The sequence below is a fragment of the Synchiropus splendidus genome, chromosome 1 (assembly GCF_027744825.2).
Source record: "Synchiropus splendidus isolate RoL2022-P1 chromosome 1, RoL_Sspl_1.0, whole genome shotgun sequence".
NCBI classification, from domain to species: Eukaryota; Metazoa; Chordata; class Actinopteri; order Syngnathiformes; family Callionymidae; genus Synchiropus; species Synchiropus splendidus.
The window spans coordinates 19,212,497-19,231,336 of record NC_071334.1 but is presented as its reverse complement, the minus strand read 5'-3'; the positions used below and the strand labels follow the sequence as shown (position 1 = coordinate 19,231,336).

General features: G+C 41.6%; 1 protein-coding gene across 3 annotated transcripts; it reads right to left on the bottom strand.

The window, feature by feature from the left end:
* Window positions 1–411: 411 nt before the first annotated feature.
* Window positions 412–18,465, bottom strand: LOC128748737 (importin-13-like). 3 transcript variants are annotated; one of them, XM_053847703.1, is made up of 23 exons: window positions 18,348–18,465; window positions 17,976–18,062; window positions 13,650–13,775; window positions 13,229–13,585; window positions 12,033–12,286; window positions 10,383–10,523; window positions 9,907–10,048; window positions 9,594–9,760; window positions 9,362–9,482; window positions 9,063–9,210; window positions 8,774–8,955; window positions 8,678–8,704; window positions 8,285–8,419; window positions 7,402–7,554; window positions 7,019–7,099; window positions 6,771–6,908; window positions 6,532–6,628; window positions 4,929–4,981; window positions 3,050–3,116; window positions 2,880–2,938; window positions 2,703–2,792; window positions 2,448–2,629; window positions 412–2,176 (listed from the first exon to the last, which is right to left on the bottom strand). In XM_053847703.1, exons 2-23 carry the CDS (start codon window positions 18,042–18,044, stop codon window positions 2,080–2,082), a joined length of 2,886 nt encoding a protein of 961 aa, XP_053703678.1. In that variant the 5' UTR covers window positions 18,045–18,062; window positions 18,348–18,465; the 3' UTR covers window positions 412–2,079. The 3 variants fall into 3 exon arrangements, 2 of the variants coding, with proteins under 2 accessions (XP_053703678.1, XP_053703685.1); XM_053847710.1 differs by having other exon boundaries at window positions 18,398–18,463; XR_008412836.1 differs by lacking the exons at window positions 412–2,176; window positions 2,448–2,629; window positions 4,929–4,981 and having other exon boundaries at window positions 2,704–2,792.
* Window positions 18,466–18,840: the final 375 nt, after the last annotated feature.

Genomic DNA, 18,840 nt, shown 5'->3' with positions numbered 1-18,840 from the left:
GATCATTAGTCCAGGGGTCACCAAACTGTTCCAGAAAGGGCCGAAATCGGTTTGGGTTTTTGTTCCAACCAATCAACACACACCACTTCACCAAGCAGGTAGTCAGAAGTCAGCGACTGCTTGTTTCAGAAGACATTTGACTGGTTAAACTGTGTGTTCTGGATTGGTTTGAACAAACCGGCACCCAATGCGGCCCTTTCTGGAACACTTTGGTGACCCCTGCATTAGACATTAAACTTGCAGGTGAGGTGTGGTTAATGATCCTGACTATAAAAATGGAATTGGAATTTGCCAAAAATATAAATCAGTTTTGCTTTGAAGTTCTTCATAGCAAACAGGATTTGCAAAGATACATCAACTCAATGTATGGAATAACAATGAACTCTTCCCACACATAGACAAGTCAGGAGCAGCAGTCTTGAATATATTTAATAAATTAAAGCCAGGGTACAAAAAACAAAATACACGTCATACTCCTCCTATTCTGCCTACTTCTCTTTGTTTATACCATGATCTTCATCTTTTTTGCCTCGTAGAGACACGCAACAGGTCCAGGGTCAGTACTGAACGTCCTCATATTCACAAATCCAACTTGGATGTTGCCCCCCTCATTTACAAACTCTCTGTTAGCCCCAACAAAACACACACACATGCTACATGTCTGCAGGCACCTTGGATAAGACAGTAGGATAAGATTTAGATAAAGTCATATCAGAGACCACAAAGTACATTTCAATGCTGAGTGTTCTTGGATACCAACTGGTTCCGCTGAGTCCCACTGAACAACTTCCTTTCAGTTCTCACATCGCTATATCCAGTTATATCCCCAGGAATCTGAAGTAGCAGACTGAGGCTTTGCCTCACAGCACACTGCTACCTTCTTCTTTCTGGATGCTCTCCAAGGGAGTGCTACAGATAGTTAAAAGCATTTTGGGAACTTGCTCATGAGGATCTCAAACATGAAGTAGCTGGTGTGCAGACCAAGAGAACAGTCACAGTAGACGCGTCAGCGAATTGTTATTCCACGATTGGAAGGTGTGATTGTTGGGCGTGAGTTGCAGCGAGCATCGGAGCCGACCGTGCACATTGACTCAGGCGAAATTTAGTGCGCGTGAAACATGGTTGAGCTCTTAGTGTACAAAAATTGGAGGTTATGAATGTGTGCTGTAGGTCCAACATAAGTGCACTGAAAGATTGAGAAAACAACACATCTATGTTCACACGGACTCTCATAAGTAAACAGAAGAACACAGAGGTGTTCCGTATAACTGTTAATATGCACAACTTGATTAATATTTTTGCATTACAGTGACTAATAGTTCTTACATGAGAATCATTTCTCTCTTTCACCCCACATTGCCTGCCACTTATAGTCACAATTAACCTTGGACACACCTGGTTTAGCGGAGGGACTGCAGAGTGACATGTATGTACATGGTAAGAGGAGGACATGGCCAGCATTTCAGAGGATTGTTGCCCTCTAATGCCTCTTTAAATGCCATTTTCGACTGTTAATTTGGCAAATGCAGAGATAGAAATCACGTATGAGGTGAACTGTCAAGATAGAAAGTTTTGGTCAGAACTCCTGGATTTAAGTCCTCTTTATCTATTAGCAGCAGCAGGACTATCCTTCTCCATCTCCTCATACGTGAATACATACACATTTATTTTGATAGTTGCTTGATTTCATATATAAAATGTCTAGTAGCTACATACGATATCACTTTCATGTCATGTGTGTGCTAGTCACCAGGGAACACCCTACAAGCCACAGCAATATTTTAAAAGGCAGAACAAGACTGTACGGAGGAGGCAGCTGCAGGACTAGTCGTAGCTCTACTGACAGGAGAAACCTGCGCATAATTGCGAGTACAGCCGGTGCGCCAGGGAGAACACCACTGCGGGCGCCATTTTGTCCAGATATTGGTTGGGTTGTCTTTGCTGGAATGGTTTCATGTCTTGTTTCGCGGCAGGTGATAAGTATTACAATCATGTGATCATCACTGGTTGGTAGGAACTGTGTGGCTGTTTGCACCGAGAGCAGAGGTCACAGTTACGAGAGAGTTCAAGGTTTGAGTTTCAGTACTCTGCTGCGTATTCTGTCCCATGAAGACCTCGGCACAGAAGAGTGAACTCCTTCACTATCTCCTTCACCCTCCTCTTATTCACACGCTCTCTGCAGAAATGAATGAGCAGAACAGAAGTGTGAATTAATTAACCGGGAAATGACACAGAGGAATCAACTCATCCAAAAACTCTCATGAGACAATCCATTACAAAGTAAAAAAAAGTCTTCTCTTGGAAACAGGTCTATTCCTTTAGAATTTATATTAAAAAATGACCCATTAACTTTAACTACATTAACTACAGTCCACATTCTGGACTGAGGAAAAAAAGCTGTCGAGTAGAAGGTAAATGACATGTATTTAACCATTCAGGAGAACTACCTGAGAATCTGTTGTGTGAAGTGTTGTTTTTGTTCAGCTGTAACCCTCGTTGACGGGAATCCAGGGGGCTGCAGCACCTCTTTCAACCACACAGTCAGCAGTGTAAAGCAATGCTTGTTCAGAGAGAACATCACGTCTGCAAACTGGTCCATCAGGCTTCGAGACGTTCCACCCCCAATGCCCTGGAGAACCCAAAGATGGAATTATTAGACAATAACTAATGTGCAAGCATAAATGAAGTGATGAGGTTCTCACCTCTAGCAGTGCCTGCAGCAAGATCTTTCCATCCTCCTGCACCACTCTGGCCACTGGGGGCACATCTGAGCAGTGTGGCAACAACTCAGTCTAGGGCAGAAATGACCGTGTCAGCCATGCAAATAATGTTAACAGACGTATCGCAATATATACTGTCTACTAATGAGATGTTCTTACAAAGAACAAGCATGTTGATTTGACCGTTGGAGCCTCAGGAAATTTGAGTGACAGAATCCCTGCAAGTGAGAAAAGGAGTGAGTGAGAGCACTTTCCAATGATGCGTGCCGTTGGAGTCAGTCCATGACTCCTCAGCAGCTTCAGAGAGTAGTTAGAGTAAGCAAACTCACCACAGTGGAAAACTGCCTTCACATCCAGAGAATCAGACAAGAACAAATCGGGTTTCCGTTTGAGGGCCTAAGAGGCAGATAGAAGCGTTACACATGTGATGTTTCTGACAGCTTGACCCAGGCAGCAGTGCTTCACCACATTCCACTGCATAAGATCCTTCAAAATATCAACAATGCCCGCTCAGCCTGGCAGCCAGATCTGCCAGCAGCACGTGTTTGGAAGCAGATCTGCCTACCAGGCTCTGTAGCTACCTTAGCTTGTTTGATATGGAAAAATCCAAACCCATCCCTCAGTGAAAAACTCAGCAAGTATAACAAACAAATTGCAAAAAAATCAAACTATAAAAATATTATAAACTTAAACTTAAGGCAATGGTGATCCGATTTTCAATTATCAATATTCATTACTTTTCATTGTAGTTGACTGGATTGAATATGCAACAGAAGGGTGTAAATAATTAACATGTGCAGATAAAGAGAAATACAATAACAAACTTATTCAGATGGAGAGAGGAGAGAGGGACAGAGGTGGAGGTCAGATCTATCCCAAGATAGAAAACAAAAGCAAGAGGAATGTAGACTGAAGACAAAAAGTTCGAGCCATCAGCCAATTTGTTCGGTAACTGATTAATATTGTTGAATATTAATTCAATTTGGCTTTGATGGGCTCTGGCAGGGAATGATGGGGAGGAGAGCGGAGCTAATCCGTCACCAAGCAACACCATAGACACACTTGCACCCCAATGCAAAATAAAGCAAGTCTGGATCAATACATTTAAAAAGGCAAAACATCCTTTTTGTTAAGCAATATTAAGGGCACTGTCCATGATATGCATGAGGTTTACAAAGTAAGAGGAACCCGTCTACATAATTATTCCTAAAAGATATCTGTCATATTCTTTTGTGAGCGCTCCTCTATTTCTTCACTAGATAACCTCAGTCACTGAAATGTGACTTATGCAGGGGGACATCCTTTCAGCTTGTCCCCCACTCTCTATTAAGGTCTCTGTCCAAAAATGTCAAAATCAGTAGACATCTTAAAATAGATGCCAAAGCCAGAGAGTGAGACGAGAACAAGTCCCCGGGCATAAAATATGTAGCCTTCATTCAGAATCTGCCATACGCTGCGATAGTCAAGAGGATATTTGAGCAACTTGAGCTAGAGCAAATGATAGAGATACAGCAATATTGTTTCTACTTTGATATGATTTTCATGCTAGCTTTTATTTTTGTATAGAGCATCCTTGCAATAATGGCAGAATTATATTCTTAAATAAATGCCTTAAATCAACAAAAAGCCAAATAAACTATCTTTTTGCTAAATGTACAACCTACAACCTTTTTGTTTTGCCTTTTTAATTCAGTGTAAAACTATGGTATGCAAGTGTTCTCAGTTGTGTGGGCTGGCCGTCCTCATAAAGTCGAACGCGAGGCACTGGAGCGCTTCCTCCCTTCTAAAGGCAATAATAACATTCCTCACAGTCAACATTGTCAACAGTGAAAAACTATAGAGACATCAAAACCTCTTTTTATTTGTAGGCTCCTATCAAAGCAACATTTTTTTTCTGATAACAAAAAGATGATAAATGATATGGTAAGAACAGTCCTTACCATAGGTTCTATGTACATCAGCCAACATTTTGCTTGTCGGGATGACTTAGGTTTGGTTTAGGGGAACTCGTGTTGCAAGGTGATTGTTAGCTTTCAGGTGCTTTTGAGGCAGGTACTTCCTCTCATTATTTATTCCACTGCCACTCTTTCATGAAAGGCCATATTTTGGGCCCAATAAAAAAGGACAGAAAGAAAGAAAAGGACAGGGAGATAGAAAATAGAAGAGAGAGAAACCCAAAGTGAATGAAATAAGAAACCAAAAACACACCTGAGCTTGGAGTTGCATAAATGAATCAACAATATCAGGATGATCCCTGGGTCCTAAAATATAATAAAGATGAAACTTAACAAATCATAAGAGAATAATATACAAACAGCAACTGAATAGATTCAACAGTCATGTGGAAATAAAAGAGAAATAAAAATATTTCATTGAAATAATTCACAGGTGGATAAGGAACAAAGGGGAGTGGGGGGGCATATGAAGCTTTGGAACAGTCTTGGCAGAACAGACCAACCAAAAGAAGAAAAAAAACAGGCTGAAGACAAAGACATGGGTCTGCTTGGAGAGAAGGTAAAAATAACGAGAGAAAAGGAAAAAAACCTAAAGAACCAAAAGTGGTCTGGAGTGGAAACCCAGGATGCACCTCTGTTACTGTTAAAGGGGCACCAAATCTGAACAGACCCCGAGCACCTGCTGCCCCATTGGCAGGTAAGATCATGGAAAAATAAAGTGCATCTGTAGCAGAAAAAGTGTCTCAGGGCAGCAGCTTGTCATTAGGGGTCCATTCACAGATGGTCAACAACACCCCTTTGCTTCAAAGGTGAACCCAAAACTATAGATTTAAGCCACTTAACGACTGGACATGGACTACAAGGCTTGTTTCGAGGTACCGTAGATGAATGACACACACAATTCCTCCACACAGAAATATTCACCTCCAGATTGAGGATCAATCTCTTCATGAAATGGACAAGCATCTATAGTCAGCACCCAGTTCTTGCTGTTCCCACACTCCAGCAGGCGTCCTGCTCAATATACCCTCCAGCACTCGTGCACACACTCCCACTCCCCTGATAAGAGTGTATAAGGCTTCACTCAGAGTGATGGAGACGATCTCTATTTCAGGTACATCAAGTATCTGCCGCGAGCTACCCAGCCAGTCAATCATCAGTCTCAAATTCATAAGCTCGTGTTTTCTGCTCCAGCTAGTTTAAAGGCAGGAGGAGGGGTAGCAGACAACGTTCGGCCAATCAAAGCAGGAAAGGTGCATAAAAGGGTAACAAAAAGGGAAGCAGGAAGGCAGAGTATGCACAAGAACCAAGTGTACCGTTGCACAGCACGCATGAGCACCCTTCATTGTTGAAGACATTGGTGTGAATCACATTCGCATCATGATATTTCAGGCTGCCTAAACTACTTCAATTGATTAATACTCTGACCGAATGGTGTATGTTTACATTTATACATATTTCCAAATACTCTTTGTTTTGAGAAACAACATTTTGAAGGATCCACTGAAGCATATTTTTTTTCTATCTGCTTACGTATTTTGAATGTGAAAATTCATATTTTGATCACATGACCTTGAAAACATAGCAATCTTAATTTCAGATTCTGACAGTGTCTTACAAAAACAGACAGGAACAAACATGTAAAAGATGAATTCAGACACAGAGAGTTGAACATTTTTTGCAACCTTGCTTAATAACAAAAGCACTCACATAATTGGCATTTCCAAAAACAACAATTAAATCAAAACACAAGACTGTCGAGAGCTCCCTTTTGTAACAAATGTTACCAATTAAAATAAAAATACGCTGACAGAATTTTTGCACATGGAAGAGCACACCAGAACAAGACCTCCTACCTTGATGAAATATGGACAGTGTTACCGAGGTCACATGTTCGAACAGAGCCTTGATGGGTGGAAACTGTTCCGGCTCACTGGCAAAGATATGAACCATCTGAAAGGGCAACACAAACTGTCTATGCACTTGACTGTCAGACCACTGCTCATCAGACTACACTAGAATTATGATTATTTGAATTATGATTATTAAACAACCTGGGATGTCAACAAGGCATTGCTGTTAAGTAGAACAGTACCTGTCTCGTGAGGTCGAGTGCTGAAGCTTGGGGAACTGTACTGTACATCTGCCCTAGCATTTCGCTCAGAGAGGAAACCATGGGAGCAAAATCATGTAGCAGTGTCTTAACAGACTTTTCAAAGATGGCACACACTGCCTGAGGACGAACATGACATCAGTTTTACTCTAAAATGTCACATTTGATTAGGTTCACAGTTGTAGATTAAAAAAAGAAAGAAAAGGAAAAGCAAATTATGTAAGACTCACCTCTACAACCTGGGAGTCATTGAGCCACTTGCTCAGTACCTTCTGTATTAGAGCAAACACTTGCTGCAAAACAACCACAACCTGAAACACAAGGAGGGAATTAAGAGACAGTTTCGAACAGCAACATTAGCATTTCACATGGAGGAATGTCCCGCAGCAGATATACTGTTAAGGTCGAATGGTAGCAAATGTATCCATTTGAATACTGTCTAGTATTACACACAGGGTGGACACTACATCCTGGAGCAAAGCCGGATGTGGTCTATACAGTTATACTCGTGCATCAGTTAATATGACTTTCAAACTATGAAATCATAATTGTAGATTGAACTAGTGTATTTGCTCAACCAAATTAAGAGACGTTGATGGGATATGTTACGTACTGGGTTGGGTCCAGTTGTGGGTGGAGCTGTTTTGACAGGTGGTGCGGAGCCATCCGCTGAGTCATCATCCTGCTTGCTGATGTCAAGCGTGGTGAAGAGATTGGACAACAGCCCCAGGATGTGGATGATTGCCAGCTTATTAGAAGGGTTTGGCTATGGGGTCAAAAAAGACAGAAAGATTCATTTTTTTGAGAGTGGATAGCTTTTACTTTGTGATTTTTTTCCCGATACAATAATTTATGGGTAAATGCAATATAAAGTACTATATAAAGGTGCACAACAATCTATGGGATGCCACTAACAATGACTACAAAGGCACATGTAAAATCAATTAAAAGCTATCAGCAAGGAGTCTGTTTTGGAGCGTAAAGGTCTGTCCACTAGGTGTCAGTATACGTATGGATGTGGGTGCGGCACCTAATTATTCAGTCTGATGTAATGCTGGCTCATCAAATACTATACAGAAAACAACAAGGACTTTGTCCTGGAGGTGAGATGCATGCAAATTAAATACCGACAATTGAAAATGGCAATTACGATGAGATGATACGCGAAATCTCTATATTAAATATCAACTGTATTTGGTTAAGTTAAAACTCTCAAATAAATGTTTACTAGCTATTGAACTGCAGAACCTCTGGAATGTTTTTCGTGTAAGTGCAAGACACACTCTCAGTTATCAGTGTGCATGTGAGTGATACTTTCAAGTGTGTCACCATCCTATAGTGATGGGTGAATCTGGTCCTGCAGAGCCATGTTCCCCCGCAGCTGACGTCATGCAGACATGAAGCCTGTTCCTACTGGCCAGTGTCCAACTGTGTCTGCTCTGTTGCGTGGGTGTGTGTCTTTGTGTGAACTTCGACAGCCTGAGTGAGATACTCACCGTCTCATCCGCCAGCTTCTCCAGTTGCTGAATGTAGGGGGTGATTAGGGAGTGAAGGTTTCTCAAAATCTCTTCTACCGGCAGTGCTGAGAGCAAAAAGCCAAGCGCCTGCATCAGCCACATACACTGACTCGTCTAAAAAACAGGGACAAATGACATTAGTAATATAAGGTTTATATTCAAAAATAGATTTTTGCATTAATAATATTTATTATTTGAAGTTTGTGTTGTGTTGTTGTTGCTGCTGTGACACTAATCTAATCTAATCTAATCCCACACTGCTATTGTATAACAATACAATTTATTGCACAACACGCTTACATAAATATATAGATTTTGTCAGCATAGATAGTAAACCACTACTGACAGAAAAGAGGAGAAACAATGACTGACCTTGTGAATCTGTTTAATTAGGACCTCCTGGAGGGAAAAAGATGTTTAGAATAATACATTTAAAATCAAAGTACATCATAAACTAAGAACATTTACCTGGGAAACTGCAACTATGTTGGTTGCATAGGGTGGGAGGTCATATTTACATTCCCTACAGATCTTTTTGAGAGTGGAGACGGAGGAAACGGAAAGATCCGGGTTCCCTAAAGCCTGTAAAACTAAGGGCAGGACACTGCTGAGCATTACTGGGTGATCCGCCAACCACTCAGCCAGAGCTCCTTGAAATAGAGACGAGAAGGAGATGGCATTAACAGTTCAGACGAGGATTATTTGACAATGTTTACTGTGCATCAATGATGGGGATGGGGAAATTGCATTTTCTCACCTATAGTGAACATCACTGTGTCAGCCAACTGTACATTGGTGATGCTGATTCGTGGGATGAGCCCTATGAGGCCTGGAATGACATCCGAGTAATTGACATCAATGGTCTCTGCTATGGACTGAAATCCATACAGCAAAGCTTCTGTGTGCTGGAAGACACGATGACAGTCAGTGTGGGCACGCAGCAAACAATGAAATTCAGCAATAAAATGACTTGTTGAATTTGAGCAAATTTACTGGTGATTTTCAAGAAAATCAGCACGATACATTTTCTGAACCAAAATTAAGACTCTCACATACTTGCCATGACGTTGGTTCCTCTACATTAGTCAACAGTCTTCCCAGTTTATCATACAGGTTGCTCAGCAGCTCTGCCCCAAGCATTTCATAGACATACATGAGTGTGTCTGAGATATCCACCCTAGAGGAAGCCAAGCAGACATTTCAGTTGTCCCTCCAATCTGTAACTATTTGCCATTGCAGTACATATGTCACAGAAATGGATCTCTCTTGCAGAGCAACACCTACTAACCTGTAGATCCGTAACTGTTCTTTTTCATCTGATGACCAGGATGCATACTCTGAATCTGACGGGAACTGGGCTTTGTGAAGAAGAACATCCACCAGCTGAAAGTATACTGGTCTGTACACTTGCAGATACACAGCCTGCTTTTCTGATTCAAAGGACATGATCTCATCCTGGGAGGGAAACAGGTGATTGTATGTATGAAACTGCATCATTTTCGGATTGACACTCATCATATCAAGCAGAGAGCATGCCAAAACATAAACAGAGTGACTATGCAGTACAAGGCATCACAGACATTCAATGTGAGATTTCTTACTTGTAATGTATACCAGAAGGTGAGTGTGAGGGAGCTGGTGGTTTCGTTGACAGGGTAGTGGCCTGGTATTCCAGTACAGAACATGATCATGTTGACTAACGCCAGGAAACCTTGCCAGTGATCTACCTGCTCCAATAAAGCCCTAGAGGAAGTAGGAGAAGGCATTGAAAGAAATCATTTCAACAGAGAAAGACGTGGAGCATGCTAGTGCTCAAGTCCTTATTCATCTGATGATACATGAGGAATAAATAAGTAGTAATAAATCACATTACTATGTGGTAAGTTTTATCACTTTAAACAGTGACAACTATCCTTGGTGTAGAAGTTGCTTGGAACCCAAAGCAACCATCAAAATCCATTTTCAATTTTCGCATAACACATGTAAGGTGAGCAGGTCACCCAACAGATTTCTTTCCAAGCATCTTCTAGAGACATACGTCCTCAAGCATGTCCTAAGTTTGAATTTGAAAACACACCTGGAATGGTTTTCTCCCAGGGTGACTGCAATTCTGCAGATTCCATGGCACGTCTCCATGTCTCCATTCTGAACAGCTTCTCTTAGCTGCTCCTGTAGTGCCAGAACTTGAGGGACTAGTTTGAGCAAAGTGTTAACATATCTGAAAGAACAGACAAAAAGTAAAGCTGTTGACGAATACTTCTGTCACAAATGCCATCCCCAGCTTCTTTAGCTTTGCTCAAGAGTCCTGTTACTCCACATAGACAATTGCTACAAGTGTCTTCTTCACCTTGATACCAAAACAAAATAAATATTTTTTGCTGGCTCATGAACAGATTGGAGTAGAAGTATTACTACAGATATTTGCTCACAGATCCTCCCAGGGGTCAAAGCTCCATACGTTCATCAGTCATCATTAATGTCAGCCACTAAAGGTATGGCATTTTGAAAAGCCAAATGTGAATGGAGGCCAGAATGTCACTGAGGCGATGATGTGGCTCTGTGAGAGCTTCTAATGCAACCATGCCTCATGCTTAAAAGTATAAATATGTGCAACAGTAACAGGGCTGACAGCAGCTGAGAGTGTGAGAGTATAAAAGCATGTGTGCGGCACTCTGCACTTGTGCATCCTTCAGTAGCATATTGCAAAATCATTTATTTTTAACAAGACCTCCCGTACATAGGGGTCATGCTCTCTGCCAGAAGCGGGAGCTCATGTGTCAGTGATGATTAAAAGTGCTGAATAATTTGGATCTCGTCTCTTCTCAGTAATTCTGTTTTATCGTGACGGTGTCCTTAATCTCGTTTTGTTCCTGTTACAATCACTTGTCCTCCCGGGCTCCATTATTCTTTTTCCCCCACTACTTTCCTCTGCTCACCCCACCTCTGATCCCCCTGCAATTACTGCAACACTTGGAGACAGGGGAAATTGGTTGCCAGGCAACAGGATGCAGTCAGACCAATAGCATACCCCCAAATGAGTTGACAGTAATGTGTTTAAACAGTGGGAGAGAAGAAAGCAAAGAGCATGAATAAATCTAAATGTATATGAACAAAGAACATGAATCCATAAATAGACCTTGACTTTTGTGGAAGATGAATGGAATACACAGAAGTTAATATTTAAGTGGCTTCGCCCAATAATTTCCCTACATCTTTTTTTTCAAGCGCAACTCCAATTACTTCAATCTTCTCTCAGGGGGTGGTAATAGTGGGCTGCCACGTCTGAATCAACCAAAGCATGATGACATCTCTTCCCAGCCATGTTACCATGGAGACACAAGCCAACCGAGTAATGCAGCTCTTCCCCCAAGCAGTCAACTTTCCCTGAATCCTTCCCATCCTCATACCCCAGCAGTACAGAGAGCGCCAGGCTTGGTGAATAAACTTCGCCCCACCAATGCCTCTGTTTAATTTATACTATACTTTATAGGTTAGAAAAAATGGCATTGTTTGTTATGACACCTTGGCTACACTTAGTGGTTTTAGGCTCAGTTTTAGGTAAGTAATTTTATCCATGGACAGTCACCATAACGCCACAATAATTTCACACATGCTGAGTCAAAACTTCATATAAGCTGGTGGGATGGATGGATGGATGGATGGATGGATGGATGGATGGATGGATGGATGGATGGATGGATGGACTTTAAAATATACATGCACCAACCTTTGGGAGTCAGGCTGGGAGATGGCATTGACTATGGCCTCCACTGCTGTGTCGAAGAGCTCAGGGTCTGTAAGTGCACTGAAGCAGTCATGCACCAGGTCTTCACTTTCGCTGAGAGGAACATCTAACAAAACCCAAGATGACAGGCAGCGCATCACACGGGCTTTCACTGCTCCGGGGCTGTCTGTCCTTCGCAGAAGTTGCTGCAGCAAAGGACACACTGAGCCCCACTCCCGGCCTAGTGCACCCCGAACCTGAAAGGTTAGGCAGTAAAAAGTACGGAGTTATCCAACAACACACTTTCCCACTAATTCCACAGGCTCTAAATTGGAACTGTAAAGAGATCCTTGGAGATGAGGTCAATATGTTTATACGGTCAAGTGTTAAAATCCCAAAAGTTTAATTCAACATCCACAATTGACATAGTGACATAGTGTCATTAATTACGACATGAGTATATTATTGACCAAAATGTTCTGTCAACCTTGCATTGTTACAACACAGGCAAGATGATGACTACCGTGATTACCAGACTATATGATGCTATTTTTTTCCCCACACACTCAGAACTCCGTGGCTTGAATAACGCTGTAACTAATATACAGATTTTATGGGGAAACTGCTTCTTGCTGTCAAGATATTCAGCCTCACTACATCTGACCAATGACATTACAGGTGTTGCGCTGACATTAAAGCGCTGACTGCACAGTTTCCACTCATGTGCATTCCCTGCTGCCATAGCTTTGCGCAGCAGCTGAGAGTGGCTGTGGAAGCGGTCTGTTGGGACGAGTTTAATTATATGAACAGCATTAAGCATGTTCAAAACATTGCCGAGTTCATATTCATCATCAGTCTCGATATGGGACCGCATTTTCAAAAACAATTCAGAAGTGACGTTTTCTTATGTCACTCGCGCAACCTTACTCCGGTACACGGAAAACAATTTTCTATGGTGGCGATTGCACAGCTGCACCTGCGGCCTATAGACCAGTGTGACTTATTTATGAATAAAATCAATCTCAATATTCTTAAAAATAATTTAAGAAATTAATGTTAAAACAACTTCAATACATCAGTCGGGCTGCTTCATTCACACCAGGGAATTGAAGGGGGAACCAAGATTACGGCAAAACCAAAGAAAACCAGATAATTTAACATATATTTTGCACATGAATAGCTTAAAGTGCCACTCATACCTGTCCCTTTCTGTATTGTGGTAAACGGCTTGTTTGGAATTCTTCAGGAAGGACGGTGAGTAACTCCAACAATGCCAGGCAGCGTGCCCGTCCATCCACCCCACCCCCTTCCTCCTGGAACACTCGCACCATCTCTGACACAGCTCCAGGCCAAGCTTCTGGCATGGTGTTGAGTGCCAGTGAAGCCAGGGCCACACACAGCCGAGTGAGCACCATTTTGGAGCCCGATGAGAAGCAGGCGATTTGGGAAAACAGCTGGCTCTTGAGAGACTCGTACTGATCTGTGGGAATGTCTGACCAGTACCGAGAAATCTTGGTGTGCAGGGCGCTGGCACCAAAATACTGGATCTCCGGCACCTACAATCAAATCAAATGACGTTTGTAAAAGAGAAACATCACCCAACGCACTTGTCAACTGTACCTTATTTGGACTAAGTAGGACCCAACAGAAGTGCCAGGCCTGAGGAGACACCTGGGCCTGCATTAGCCATTTCTGGGCTAGGTTCTTGTTGTCAATATTGGGATCATAGTACAACTGGTGCAGGGCCTAAAGCAGAAAGACAAAAAAGGTTGGATTAAGTTGAAAGTAGTCTAAATGAATGTAGAAACCCAGTCTCTTCACTCTACAGTTGGATGTGGTATGAAATGAGAATTGGCATAACTGACTGGGTAATGGGGTACTATGTGATTATATTTTAGACATTTTAAAAACAATAGTAATGACAGCATTTGATTGTATTACACCCAAAAAACATCCCTGAATACACCACACCAACTTAAATAAGGAGGGATGTACTCATAAATAAGTGACCTATCATTAGAAGGTTTTTAGTGTTTTGTTTTTATCTCTGTGGGGCCAAAGACAAACATGCAACCAATACAGGACGTTTTCCTGACAGCCCACTGTATATGAGAGGCAGATTCATCCACTAATGGCTTCTTCCCATAAATGTTTGAAATCCAACGGTAAAGACGTAACTGTAAATTGTAAGAAAGAATAGTGCAATTATGACATCAAAATGCAAATTCAAATGTTCTAAATTAAATTATCTTGTCAAGTTTCAACTCAATAAAATATGCCAAAAAGTATTTCAAAATGGGACATAAAACTGACAAACATATTCGGTCTTCAACTTTTTATAACAACCCACAATTCATCATTGCTTGCATACTGAGATAACTTCGGTCTAAAATAGCCTGGAGTTCTGTGACAACTAGGCAAGAAAACGTGATGGATATGATGTTGCACGCTATCCCCATAAAATACAGTCAATCATTTGCTGGTGGATATAGAGCCTTTCGGGTAAGGTTCCATTGTGCTTACAAAAAGGCAATATAATGCACCAATACTCACTATGCCCAGAATATTTTGCTCTTGCAAAATCCTTTGATTTTGAATTAAAGGCCTGGTATGTGTGGCTCGTGTCAACTAACACAAGACATTTCAACATCTTCTGCAGCAGGTATTCTTTGTGTGAACCTTCTAAGCTATTATGCAAAGACAGAGAGATTAAAATAGACTGTGACATATTTCCCTCAGGAGAAGAACAGAGAAATGCTAAGAGTTGGGACCTGCAAGTTACCACCGATGAAACAAAGTGTGTGGTATTATGCTATGATTTATCAGGATGAATCATTATCAGGCTTCTACTCTAAACCACATGGAGTTGTTTCAGTCCTCTGTCCACCCCCTCAGGTGTGCAGTCAGGCTACAATAATGGCGTGTATCATAACTCCGACTTCATGTTCGATTACAGGGCACAATGCATCTTCTAGTCTTGTGCAGAGCAATGGACAATGTTCTGCTTTGATCTTTGTGTGTGGATGGCCTGCACACAGACAATAAAGTGTTGGTACAGTCATACTCAGCTATGTGACGGTCAATCACCCCCTTTGGGAAGGCGTACCCTTGAGCTTCTCTTAATCGGTCGTCCTTCACGACGACAAACATCTTCATCTTCCAGAGTCCTCTGACTCATGCTTCCCCATCTCTCTGGTCCTTCGGGTCACTAGGGCCCATTTAACATACCAGGTGGTGCCTTAGGTGACCTTCCCACCATTTGTCATATAGGCTACCTGACCCAACCTTTGGTGTTCAGTAGACAATTCCAGCACATAAACGTCAACAACAGAGGACGTTTGTTGGTGAGTGAGTGCTTATATGTGACCTTATGTAAATGTTCTCGACACTCTTGACACAATTCTCCACCAAAGCCTTGAACACAGAAAGCTGAGTACAATTGTCTTGAACAACTGAACACACTGGAAAGGATTTTGAACTTTTGTGCATTCAAATCTGATGCACAAATCGCGAGCAATAGCAGATGGTAGTTAACAGCCTGCACCATATGGCTACACCTGAAGTAGCCTGTGGTTTTGGCAGGTACTGTTAAAGGTCATCACCTTCTACTGCCGCCCCCATTCTATAAGACCAAACAAAATCAAGAAGGAAGGTATTTCAAATTCACCATCTGCTCTAACACTGTTAAAGGTTGCTGCACTAGCATCCATGAACTTAAGGCACTACGGCAAAATAACAAGGACCCAGCAAATAAACTATGACTAAAATTACATGATGTTTTCAAATATACAGAAGCAGCAAACTTTACAAGAGGAGTATCCTTAACACTGAGCATCTAAAATGCATTACTTGACTACTGCAAATGACTAACACACAGCTAAAACCAGCCTCTGATCCAGAAACTGAAAAAAAAACTTGCTACCAGAGGCACTGGTGTTGACTGAATCTGTCGCAGTCAAAGTCCTGGTGGTAATTTGATGGCAGTTTTCATGCTGTTTTATTGAAGGTGCCAGCACACAACAACCCATCATGTTGCTCGGATAACTCCGAATCAAAGACTTGAACTGGAACAGTGACTAATGAGGGAATGCAGACAAACTGTTGGGAGAAACTGTGCGGGTGGCTGTGAATAGCACATGGCCAAGACACAAATACCTTGTTGCCATCAGTTTACAATGTCAGTGGCAAATAAACTCAAAAAATGTGTCGGTTATTGTGAATCTATGTTATTTACTTAACACTAAAAGCATACTGTATATACAGAATGATAGAAGCACCATGTCCATTTCACTACTACTACCATTTTGTATTGAAATAAATATTAATAGTTATTGATTAAGCATGATATTTCTCAACAGCTTCACTACATTTGTCATTTGACATTACAAATAACTGATATATGATAAATTCTACATACCACTCTTGTGGTAAGGAGGAGGTGGATGAAGACAAGCGGAAATGTATCCATTCATGCCAAATTAAATCCCAGACAATGTTGAACTTTGTAACACGAATAATGAACAAAGACTGTTTCGAAGGACAGAGACTGTGAACCAGGAACCATCATCTCCATCAGCACACATCCACTATCACGACAGTTGGCCACCACAAAGCTTCTGTTTTACTTTGTATTCTAACAATGATAAAAAAATCGTTTGATGGTTTTGACATTGAGGAATTATGATTACTGATTGCACAATAGGGTAATTAGTACAAAGCAGATTGTGACAGCATATGCACAAATAGGAAAGATTAATACATATCATGACTCATATGCTGTATTTTAAGCATGTTGGGGTGGTTGAAAGGTGCTTTTATCTTGCCAGAAAATTAATAAATAAGAGAAATGCTTACTTTCCTTTTGGTCATTAAAAAAAGAAAATGATGTAAAAGGTACGATTGAAGTGGAACTTTATGCATTGCACTAAAAGCACAATTCTAAATCGTAAACATAATGTTGAATATACAGAATTACTTGACGCAACCAACCCATTTAAAATGACAAATTACAAAAAACTGTAAAAAAAAAACTGTATGACAACTGTAAGAAAACAGACTTGGCAATTACACCCGTCGATATCTGACTGCATTAAATTATAATCGAACGCAGAGTCTACTGTAATAAATGCCTCCTCTGGAAACAATTTAATGATATTTCAACTTTACACTCAGGGCTACTTTTTTTGCAAAATCATGAACAACCACCTCATGAGACTGTATTAAAATGTATTGAAAACTATCACTCAAGAAGCACACACCTTGCTTCGTCAGCAGTAACATTGCTTGAAGCAATAACATCTGGAAAAACAATGTCGACGGAACCCAAGGGAATCTGCAACATTAAAACCTGCCTCTAATCATATGTGTCGCATCGCCGACCTCCTCCCTTCCGCCCTGCTTTTCTTAGAGGCACCATCACAGAAATCAACCTTTACACAGCCCCTCCCTTCCCCCCTTCCCTTCCCTCCTCTGCTCTCTCTCATCACATCATCTCTGTCCTTCCAACTGAGCCATCCTCGCCATTGTCTCACCGCCCATGCTCACGGATTGGAACATACAGCCACCCGGCATAGTCATACATCACAGACACTTATTGAGTGAGCATTCATCATGTGTTTACACACATGAACTAAGCGATCAACAAAAATGACATCAATTGGTGAACATGTCTTTGCGCATGAGGTAAGAACAAGCAAACCCCACCACCACCACCAATGGTCAAGACATGCATCTGAATTAAAGACAGCCGGATTGGAGGGGCAGCAAGGTCCACTCAGACATGTCCAGTAACATGTCTGCTCAAAACAAGAAGAGCACCACTCCTTACGCAATCGGAAACAATCTGCCGCCCAATTACTCAATGCAACAATGAAGATACGAGGCAAAAAAAAGAAAAAAAATCATATTCCTCAATGTCACGCTCTTCCACAAACACCACTTTCCCACCTTCTCCACGTTCTCCACAGTGAAGTCCAGGTTGTCCGGAGTGGCTGCTATCCTCCCCGGCGTCTCCATAACTCCGCTGGCTCGGAGCTGTCAGAGGACGAGACAGCACAAACGCACTCAGCCTCCAAAGGTTTGTCCCAAGACAGAATCCCCTACGGACTGCGATGCTGTTGATGTTGGGCTGAAGCCGACATGAACGCGGGATCGCAGAATTTGAGAGGCTAACCGGCTAGCTAACGTTACATGACAGCACTATAGCAACCGTTAGCATTGCTAGGCTAGTGTAGCATTTACCATCTAAAAGCGCCCTACAAACGAAATTGAGGATTGCATTGGCTTTTAGATGAAAACCAGATAAGTCAAAGTACAGACCTATGCAAATACCCTTTACAAGGATCCCAAAAACAGAGGCACTTTCGCACCTTATTTGCCCAGCGACGATGTAAGAAGGAGCAGCAGCTCTGCCGCGGTACGGTGCCTGTCAGAGGAGCAGGACGGAAATCACTGTCGGTGACGTGCACCCCCCACAGCAAAACAACTCAACGCCCCCTGTGTTGACTGGTTGAAATGAAAACAAATTGAATGATTACAAAATGGTATAACCGTTGTAAATGCAAAAGACTGATTACATCAGGGGCATAAAGCATTTTTCTTTTTACAATGTTCGACAGTGTTTTCCACCGGAGAAAGTGATGTACCAATGACTTTGGGAGATTCACTTCGTTAATAACAGGGAAAAAAATGAAATTGAGCCAAATACGATTCAAGATCAATCACAAATAGACCTTCTTTTTTTCAGTGCACCATGTATTCCAGGTCCTACAGGTTATACAAAAGGATGTTAAAACAAAAACAAAACAAACCA